Genomic DNA, 9,765 nt, shown 5'->3' with positions numbered 1-9,765 from the left:
CTGTGGCCAATCAGATGGCCGGAGTGTGTGGTGTGGGCGGGCTCCCAGGCAGGCCTGATTTGATTGACAGCCGGGCCACATGGCACTGCCCTGAGGGCTCCAGGCGCCATGTTGGGCACAGAGCAGAACCCGAAATTTGGGCGTGGATTTGGGGCTGTCTGCTTTGCTTTAAACCTGTTCCTCCCACCACAGCACGACTATCCTTAGCTGGTATCACTTCCTCCTTTTGCCTGACTTCCAGATTTCTCACACAAACCAGCGCTCGTCTCTTCCCTTTGGCTCTCTGCAAGGCAGCCCCGTTGTGGTGGTGGCAACGCTGATCTTCACCTGAAGTAACTGCAGGTGGGGACAACTCGGGGCAATGCCAGAGCTAACAGAGCTCTACAAAGCGCTGCCTAAGTGAAATAGCTTTGCTCTTTAGGCAAGGAGCAATTCCTTGGGGACAGTTCCTGCCTCTCCCAGAGGCCAGAGCCAATGCACCCAGGGGGGCAGGCCAAGACCAAAGTTAGTCTGTACCATGTCCCATGTGGGAGCAGCTCTGATCCTCCTCTCTCCCCCACTGGTGACTTCTCACACATCTCATCTGGCCAAAGCTGTGCCCAAAATAACCCCAAAAAACCCAACCACAAACCAAACCCCAACTGTGCTGCTGTGCTTGGGCTCTCAGCCTGGAGAATTCTGGAACGTTCTCTGCCGCCCACCCGATTTCTCTGCCTGATGTTGAGGAATAGATACGAGACATTAACACTTCAGCTTTTATGTGTACATAGAGAAGCTCTCCTGGTCTTTTAGGTGTCACATCACTCTTCACTTCCCCAGGAGAAGAGGAACAATCTTCCTCTTGTGCAGAGACCCCGAGGGGGTGGGAGCTGCTGGGCTGGGGGTCCCTGTGTTACATATGGTCTAAAGGTGCGTTTGGGGCATGGGCAGGGAAGAATCTAATTTAAAACTGAGGAATACTGATGGAAAAACCTCTTCCCACTGGTTCCACTCAAATGCATGCCTACTCTACAGCTGCCTGCAGATGAAAAATCCTGGTCTATTCTTTTATTAAAGGAAAAAAAAAGACTGTCTTAATTATTTATAGTTCCTATAACTGACAGATGTCGACTTAACTGATAAATTATATTTGGTTAAATAAAGATGACATTTATTTATGTGGACTGTGGGGTGTTTCCTCCTTATGCCTCTGCTTGGTTCTCACATTTTGCAGCTTATTTTAGCTCAGGCTGGAGCTCTTTCGACACACAGTGGCAGGAGAGTCGCAAAATCAAATAAATTGCTGGGCATGAAGCAAAGTGGGATTAGTGTTAAGTGCCAGATTACCTCCACCTGGCCTTGGGGGGGCTCCCAGCAGGAATCTGGGTGTTTGTTCTGGGTACAGAGCCCAGCCCTGGCTCCCTGAGTGCTGCTTACACTGGTTCCTGTGCCTGCTGATTAAGGTTTGTGGGACAAAAAGGTTCTGCAGCTTTTGGGGCACGCTGAGCCCCTGGATCTGCAGGAATGGCTGGCTGTGGAAGGACTCCCGTGCTCCCCAGCTGCTGGGCGCTGATTCCCTGCAGGGCTGTGCCTCCAGCTCGCCCAAACAAGAGGATCTTGGTGCAGAACCCCAAAACAAAGCCCTGGCAGTGCCAGAGGTGGGGGAGCAGCCACCCAGCCCCTGCTGGCTCACATCCCACACGCTGAATATCAGCCTTACCCTGGTGTCCTGGGCGGGCAGGGGGTGTGTTGGCCTTTTCTAGATGGGGGAAGGAGCCCGTGTTGGAGAGAGAAAGAAACACTGGGAGGTGAAGACCCTGAAGGGATAAAAATCTATTAATATGCGTTGGGGTTTTTTTGTTGATCTGTGGGTTGCAAAGGGGCTGGGGGTGCAGAGGGCAGGGGCTGGGGATACAAGGGGTGCCCAGAGCAGGGCTGGGAATGCAGAGGGCAGGGTCGGGGGATGCAGGGGATGCAGAAGCTGGATCTGGGAATGCAGAGGGCTGGATCTGGGTGTACAGGGGATGCATGGAGCTGGATCCGGGGGTGCAGGGGATGGATGGAGCTGGATCTGGGGGTACAGGGGATGCCCAGGGTTGTATCCGGAGGTGCAGGGGATGCAGAGAGCTGGATGTGGGGGTGCAGGGGATGGATGGAGCTGGATCCGGGGGTGCAGGGGGCTGGATCTGGGAATGCAGAGGGCTGGATCTGGGAGTGCAGAAGATGCCCAGGGTTGGATCGGGGGGTGCAGGGGATGGATGGAGCTGGATCCGGGGGTGCAGGGGATGGATGGAGCTGGACCAGGGGATGCAGAGGGCCGGGTCCGGGGGTGCCCAGGGCAGGCAGGGCGAGCGAACTACAGATCCCGGCAGCCCCGCCGCGGTTCCGCCGCTGCCCCACCTGACCCTCTCACATGACCGGCGGGGCCGGGGCCGGGGCCGGGGCCGGGATGGGGCAGCGCGATCGCATGTTCAAGGTGCTGGTGGTCGGGGACGCCACGGTGGGCAAGACATCGCTGGTGCAGCGCTACGCGAACGACAGCTTCAACCGGCACTACAAATCCACCGTGGGAGGTGAGCTGGGGGACCCTGCCCTCCCCCCGGGGATCCCGGTGCTCTCCCTGTGGTCCCCAGGGTCTCGGTGCCCTCTCCCGGCACCGACACCGGCACCGGCCTCTCCACCAGGTCTGTCCCCGGTTCCCATCCCGAGCCCTCTCGGAGCGCCCCGGGTTTCCCCGGGGACCGCCGCCCCCCCGCCCGTGGGATGCTCGTCCTGCTCCCCCCGCAGCCGTGGGAGCGGGAATTTGGGAGAGGAACGAGCTCCCATCGGCGGAATTTGTTGAGCATCTCCCGCAGCAGCTCCCAGAGCCTCTTCCCGGAGCCCCCCCCCCCCGGGGGTTTCTGCCCCATCCTTCTCCCCCCTGCCTGGGAATAACCACCCCCAGGAGCTGCGCCCTGGACAGGCTGAGGTTACAGGCTCAGCTCTTCCCAGCAAAAACCAGCAGCATTAATTAATGGTTTGGAATGGATTTAGCAGCCTGGAACCACCACTGGGGTGTCGGTGGTGCTTGGGAAGGTCGTGGGGCAGCGGCAGGTCTGGGAATGGGGCTGAGTGGGTTTGTGGATTCTTTGTTCAGCACGGGTGTAAATGAATAAGCTGGAAGGAGCAGGAGCTGACAAGGCTTTTCCTTGGAAATCTCCCCAGGGGCCCAAAATAGTGGGGGCCAAGCAGAGCTGTTCAAGTCTTCTTATTCAGGAATCGAGGAGGGGATGGATTAAAAGTGGAAAACACTGGAGAGCCACATCCCCGTGGGCAGAGCGCTGGGCTGTGCCCACAGTCTGTCCCAGCAGGAAGAGCTGCAGACTTTTTTCTTCTTTTTTTTGTGAGGTTTTTTTTTTTTCCCCCCTTAGTTCCTGGTTTTGGTAAGTTCCAGCCCTGCCGAGTCTGGCTGCCAGTGGTGCCACACAGGTTTTCCCCTGCAGTGAAAACCTGACCCATCAGAATCCAAGGGACACAGGGTTTCCCCTTTTGACTCACTGCATCAGTTAAATCAAATCATGGAATGATGGAAGGCACCTTAAAGCTCATCCACCAGCCCAGGTTGCTCCAAGCCCCGTCCAACCTGGAGCTGTGCATGGGCTGGTTACAAACCCACTGGTTTGGGATTCTGGAAGGTCCCACAATTTGGCCTGTGCTGGGAGATGGGGAAGGGCTGTGGAGGAATGAGCTCTGGGGTGCAGAACACCCCTGATGAGGTTTCCTTTCTCTTTTTGGGGTTCTCCAGTGGATTTCGCCCTCAAGGTGGTTCAGTGGTCGGAGTCGGAGACGGTGCGGCTGCAGCTCTGGGACATCGCAGGTAAGTCCTTTTGCTCCCAAAATAAATCCCAGGAGCCTGTGCATTCCAGGGGTGTGACTGCTCTGGTTTGCAGGGCTGGCTCTAGCCTGCCACAGCGATTTAAATATTTAATTAAAGGCCCATTTGCAAGGAGCTCAGCAGCACAGATGGTAATTCCTGCTGAGCATTTCCTTTGGTTTCCAAGCCAGAGCAGAGGGAATGGGGGAACAGGCTCATCTGTAGCTGGAGATGTGACTTCTCAGCTCCACATCTTGTACTAAAACTTGTATTTCTGGCGTGAACAGCCAGGAATCCTGAGCCTTGCATGGAGCAGCTTCATGGAGCTCACGCTGCTTTGGCTGCCAGGATTGGGATCTGGCTGCTCCATGAGCTGTGGGAGCAAGGCCAGTGGATCCCTTGGGAACAGGCATGGCAAGAGTCATGTTGGGTGAGCAGGTCGGGAGCAGGACACACTCCAAGGGACAGTGTTGCATGTGCTGAGGTGGAGGGAGGAGCCCCTGCTGCCTGGAGAGGTGCAGGAAAACGTGTTTTTCCCAAATTCCCTGGCACCAGGACAGGGCAGCAGCGTCTCTAAAATGGCACCTCTGGATCCGGAGAGATGAGAAAAACAGGGCTGTGGTTTCCTCCCGTTTGGCTGCTCGGCCGCCTGTGTTTGGAATCCTTAAAAAGGCAACAGGAAGGAGAAGTTGGCAGCGGGAGGATTGCAGCAAGAAACTGGTTTCAGTTTTGGCACCAAAAAAAAAAAAAAGGCTTTTCAGATGTGGGAAGCAGGGGGGGCCAGGCTGGCACTGTGCCCTTGTTGTGCCCAAAGAGAAGGAGATGCCCAAGCTGACAGCCCCCGGGCACTCCCAGCACCTCAGAGGTGTGTGGGGACACAGGGCTGGCTTGAAGGACACCAGAATAATGCAAATATTGTGGTTGCTCCATGCCTGGAAGTGTCCAAGGCCAGGTTGGATGGGGCTTGGAGCAACCTGAGCTAGTGGAAGGTGTCCCTGCCCATGGCAGGGGATGGAATGAGATGAGCTTTAAAGTCCCTTCCCACTCAAACCAGTCTGCGATTTTATGATCTGAGTGCTGGCATTCAGAGCTGCCCAGTTTGCTCCAGCTCCATCACTGGATCAAACTGGAGTTGCCTGAATGTCCTCATTATTTGAGTGGGGATCATGAGTGTCAGCTGAGAAAAGGATGGACCACAATAAACACATCATCCCAAAAGAGTGACCCCAGGGGGGTGATTTTTTTTTCCCTTTGATCCCTCAAGGACAGGAACGTTTCACGTCCATGACCCGCCTGTACTACAGGGAGGCCTCAGCCTGTGTCATCATGTTTGATGTCACCAACATCAGCACGTTCAGCAACAGCCAGAAGTGGAAGCAGGATTTGGACAGCAAACTCCTGCTGCCAGATGGGAATCCCGTGCCTTGCCTGCTGCTGGCCAACAAGGTGAGGAGCTCTGGGCGTGCTCTGGGCCTGTTTGGCTGGGTCTGTGTGGGTTTGTGGGGTGTTTCTGTGTGGTTTTGTGTGTGTGTTGTGGGACTGGTAGGACTCCATGTGTGGATGCGCTGAGTTGTTCCCTTGGACTCCTTGGGCTGGGAGGGCTTTTCCAGCCTCAGTGGTTCTGGGATTCTGTTCTGAGGTGACAGTTTTGCCTGTTTTAGGGAAATCTGTGTGCCTGACCCACGAGTTGTTATAGGTCAGGATCTCTCTGCCTCCTGGTACATCCTGTTGTCATCACTGTGGCCTCAGTGCCACCACACCTGGGACTCCTTCCCTGGCTGCTGAGAGGCAGATTTGGGATGAGGGACAGTGTTTGAAGCTCCATTCCATGCGTGCTTGACTGAGGTGTGTCAGTAACTCAGATGAGATAAATAAATTGCTGCTTGCAACATCCCATTAGGAACCTTGCCCCGAGAGCCCTCTCTCAGCCTGGGGATCTGGGAGCTGTGGAGGGCTGAGCTGCCTGCACAAAGGCACTAAATGGCCCTCACAGCTTAAAAATTAGGAAGAAATTGTTCCCTGTGAGGGTGGGGAGGCCCTGGCACAGGTTGCCCAGAGAAGCTGTGGCTGCTCCATCCCTGGAAGTGTCCAAGGCCAGGTTGGATAAACTTGGAGCAACCTGGGCTGGTGGAAGGTGTCCCTGCCTGTACCAGGGGGTAGAATGACATGATGTATAAGTCCCCTTCCAAGTGAAACCACTGCATGATTCTGGGATTCTGAAATGCCTGATTCCTGTTTTCCAGTGTGACCTTTCCCCCTGGGCAGTGACAAGGGAAGAAGTGGATCGGTTCAGCAAGGAAAACGGCTTTTCGGGATGGGTGGAGACATCTGTCAAGGAAAACAAGAATATCAACGAGGCCATGAGGTAGGAACAGTGCCTGGTGATGCATCCAAGAGTTAATTCCCTGCACAGAGAGGTTTTGGTCTCCCCATCCCTGGAACTGATCACCCAGTCCAACTGTCAAAACATCACCACCACCACCACGTTCACCACTAAACCACGTCCCCAGGTGCCACATCCACGCATTTTTAGAGCACTTCCAGGGATGGTGACTCCACCACTGCCCTGAGCAGCCCCTTCCAGAGCTTTACAACCCTTTCCATGAGGAGTTTTTTTCCTTGTATCTGATCTAAACCTGCTCTGGGCATTCACAGCTCATGCTGAGCTTGGGCAGGTGGTACCCAGGGGGGTCTGTTGATGTGTCCCAGTCCTTAACTGGACCCGAGGTGAGGTGGTTGCAGCAGGTGTTGTGAGTTATCCAGTCCCTGCAGAGTCTCCTGCTGCTGCCAGGTGATCTTAGGAATCCTCTTCTCAGTGCTGTGAAGTCCCTTAACCTGATTTTTCAGTCATTTTCTGGAGTTTTGTGATCTTCTGGGACGAATTTGCTGTTTCTTTTCTGCACTGCTGAAAAGCTGGGTGGCCCCCCCATAATGCTGCTGGTTAGAAAAAAAAAAAAAAACACACAACAAACCCCCAAACCAAACTCCCAAATGTTTGTCTTGCAGAGTGCTGATTGAAAAGATGATGTCCTCATCCACGGGTGATGGAAGTTCCTCCACTGCTGGGAGTGGGGATTATATTAACTTTAAAGAGACCTCCCCACCAGGCTGGGCGTGTTGTTAGAGCCCCTGACACTCCAGCTCCTCGGGTCTGGCACTGATGGTCCTTCTGTTATCATCATCCTATCTCCCTGGTTTAGGGGTGTTTTTTTTTTCACAAGATCATGGACTGTTTCCTGTTTAGTGAATATTCTTTCTCAGTAGAGCATTTGCTACAGTGACTTGAGTGAGCAGTGGAAAGGAGAGGAGTGGGAGGATTCCTCTTTTTTCCCAGTGTGGCTGGAGCTCTGATGTAGCACAGGCTGTGTCCAAGCACAGGGCTTGGATTATATTTGTTGGTTTTTTTTTTAATTTTTGAGCACTTCACCTTCTGCCAGGTGCTGGCCTGTCCCAGGCTGCTGAAGGTGTATTTTTAATACTGTTGCACCTTTACCCCCCTCCTCCTGCACCCACCACACCCAAGAGGCACCAGCCCAGGGCCTTGCAGTGACCTTGGTCCACCCACAGAGTCCAGGGGGATCTCCCTGTGGATTCCCAGCGTGACATCACAGCTCCCTGCTCCGTGCTCTGGAATTACAAGAGTCTCTCCTGGACAGACCCAGCACATCCCAGCATCACCACTGAGGGTGTGAGGGGGCTGTGGATCAACGTGGTGCCCGTGGAACCAGAGCTGGGCAGGTTCCAGGGGGAATTTGGGCAGTGGAGCAGCACAGCCCCTCTCTGGCCTGAGTTCTGACCGTGCTGTTCAACAGCAGAGACCTCGAGCTCTGGTCAGGAATTGCCTTCTGTCCTCCCTGCTCTCTCCCCCTCTGGCACCATCCCATTATCCTGGTGTGCTGCCCCTTTATTGGGGCAGGGGGAGCTGGATGGGGGGGTGGGGGGCTGTAAAACCCCTTTGTGTGCCGGGACAAGGGTCCTTTTTCACTTTTTAGCACGCCCTGGATCCCCCCACCCCTTTTGAACAGCCTTGCAAGTGCTGATGAATTGCCTTCCCACCATTATCCTGCGGCCAGGAGGGAATTTGGGGTGGCAGGGCTGGTGCAGGAAACAACTCCCTGAAAGCCCCCCCACTGCTTTTAGAGAGGGGGGGGAAGAGGAGGAAAAGACTTTGTGGGACAAAAAGGAAGTGAAGAAACCACTCCCCACTTCTCTCTGGTGCCTCCTTCCCCCCCAGGTACCCCAGGTACTGCTTGTGGGGAAAAACTGGTGCCCAAAAATTGGGACAAGCCCAGCAGAGAACTCAGGAGAGAGAGCAGGAAACTCAGACTGCAGGGCTGGAGTTAGAAGAGTGTGTGGATTTGATATGGTTTTTGATCTTCCATGGCTGTGTGATGGTACAGAATTGTCCTGCCCATGTTTTAAAGGGTTGGATTTCAGCAAATGGCCTTCAGTGACGTTTTTCCCCTTGAAAACAGGACTATAAATTGCTCTGTCCTGATTCCTCGTGAATTAGGACTGGTTTTCTTTGGCAAATTATTCCTCCTGCCTGTCTTTTCTTACTCTGTATAATATATGGAGGGAGAAGGTGGTAGAAAAGGAACCAATTGCCTTCACTAAGCATAAAAAAATCCAAGTTTTCCTTCTCTGAAGCCGGAAATAATTTATAAGTGGACAGTAAGTGTTAATAAATGTAGAACCAGTGCTCCAATGTTTTAATTAAAAGCTGAAATACCTGGGCTAGGATTGTGTCATGGAAATATTGCCAAATTTGGGGTCAGGGGTGCTTAAATACCCCCTTTTCTGTGCTGCTGCTTTCACTGTGGAAACATGGAGAACTGGTTAGCAACAAAATGGAAGTGCCTTGCTGACTTTTACTTCACTGTGTTTAAAAAAAAAAAAAAAAAAAGGAAAGGAAATGGGGTTTAATCCTACAAATATTTCTAGTTCTTTGTGGAACATGAGGAGACGTGCCTGAGTTTTTAAAAGGATCTGTCACGAAACTGTTGAGATTCAGGTGTTATTTATTGAGTTTTGTACGTGCACCTTAAAGTGTTTTGGCAAAGAGACCAAGTGTTGGAGCCTGAAAGGTGGAGAAAGCCCTGCCCAGGAGCCACCCACTGCTCAGTTCAGCTCGTGGAAACTGGGAATTCCCAGTTCCTGTTCCGTCCAGTTATAGAATCCCAGAATGGTTGGGGTTGGAAGGGACCTTAAAGCTCATACCACGCCCTGCCATGTGCAGGGACACTTTCCTCTAGCCCAGGTTGCTCCAAATTTATCCAACCTGGCCCTGGACACTTCCAGGGATGGGGCAGCCACAGCTTCTCTGGGCAACCTGTGCCACCCTCCCAGGGAATTCCTGGGCAGAAAAGCCTCTTTACACCTTTTATGTGTCACTTTAATAACCTCCCAGTGCCTCTTTGGTGCCTGCACCTCCCAACCTGCCTCTTTTCTTTCAGAAGTGCCTCAAGCAAAAAGCCAAAGGAAGGGGTTTTTTTGTGGGTTTTGTTTTTTTTTTTTTTCCCTATTCTACATCATTTCTGTTCTGCCCAGTGGTTTCCAGTCCCAGTGGGAGCCTTGGGAGGGGTTATTTTCCACATTTACTGTTGGTTAACATCTGCCACAGGAGACAGATGTTAAAAAGAAAACCCCCAAGAGCTGCACAGCAGAAAGAGCCGTTGCTGGAGCTCGTGTGAAACCCCAACCAGACAGGAAAACGATTTCCCTGTGCAGATGTGTGTGTTTTCAGAGACCTCTCTGGGGCACAAGGGGCTTAAAAAAACCAGGCAAAACAAAGCCAGCAACCCATCCCTTGATTTAATTCTGTAAAACAGCTTCAAAAGCCCCATCAAAAATGCCCTTTCTGGGCTGGGCAGCGTCGAAGGGACGTGGGCATGGGCAGTGCCAGCTGGAATAATTCTTGTTTTTAAAGCAAC

The 9,765-nt window shown here is 53.2% G+C and overlaps 1 protein-coding gene across 1 annotated transcript; it reads left to right on the top strand.

Moving 5' to 3' along the window:
- Window positions 1-2,392: 2,392 nt before the first annotated feature.
- On the top strand, window positions 2,393-7,020 carry RAB29 (RAB29, member RAS oncogene family). Its single transcript, XM_027901292.1, has 5 exons — window positions 2,393-2,552; window positions 3,764-3,835; window positions 5,097-5,278; window positions 6,076-6,197; window positions 6,839-7,020. Exons 1-5 carry the CDS (start codon window positions 2,393-2,395, stop codon window positions 6,954-6,956), a joined length of 654 nt encoding a protein of 217 aa, XP_027757093.1. The 3' UTR covers window positions 6,957-7,020.
- The last annotated feature ends 2,745 nt before the right edge of the window (window positions 7,021-9,765 follow it).

The sequence above is a fragment of the Empidonax traillii genome, unplaced genomic scaffold (genome assembly GCF_003031625.1).
Source record: "Empidonax traillii isolate 1590-97213 ecotype Southwest subspecies unplaced genomic scaffold, ASM303162v1 scaffold769:size436185, whole genome shotgun sequence".
NCBI classification, from domain to species: domain Eukaryota; kingdom Metazoa; phylum Chordata; class Aves; order Passeriformes; family Tyrannidae; genus Empidonax; species Empidonax traillii.
Note: the sequence above shows the minus strand (reverse complement) of the source record. Positions and strands in the feature narration are given on the sequence as shown.

Bases quoted from the DNA above. Each gene is read 5' to 3' on its own strand.
- RAB29 (XM_027901292.1), top strand. From the start codon at position 2,393: ATGACCGGCGGGGCCGGGGCCGGGGCCGGGGCCGGGATGGGGCAGCGC. The intron at 3,836-5,096 runs GTAAGTCCTTTT...TGATCCCTCAAG, and splicing joins GCAGCTCTGGGACATCGCAG to GACAGGAACGTTTCACGTCC. The intron at 6,198-6,838 runs GTAGGAACAGTG...TTTGTCTTGCAG, and splicing joins AATATCAACGAGGCCATGAG to AGTGCTGATTGAAAAGATGA.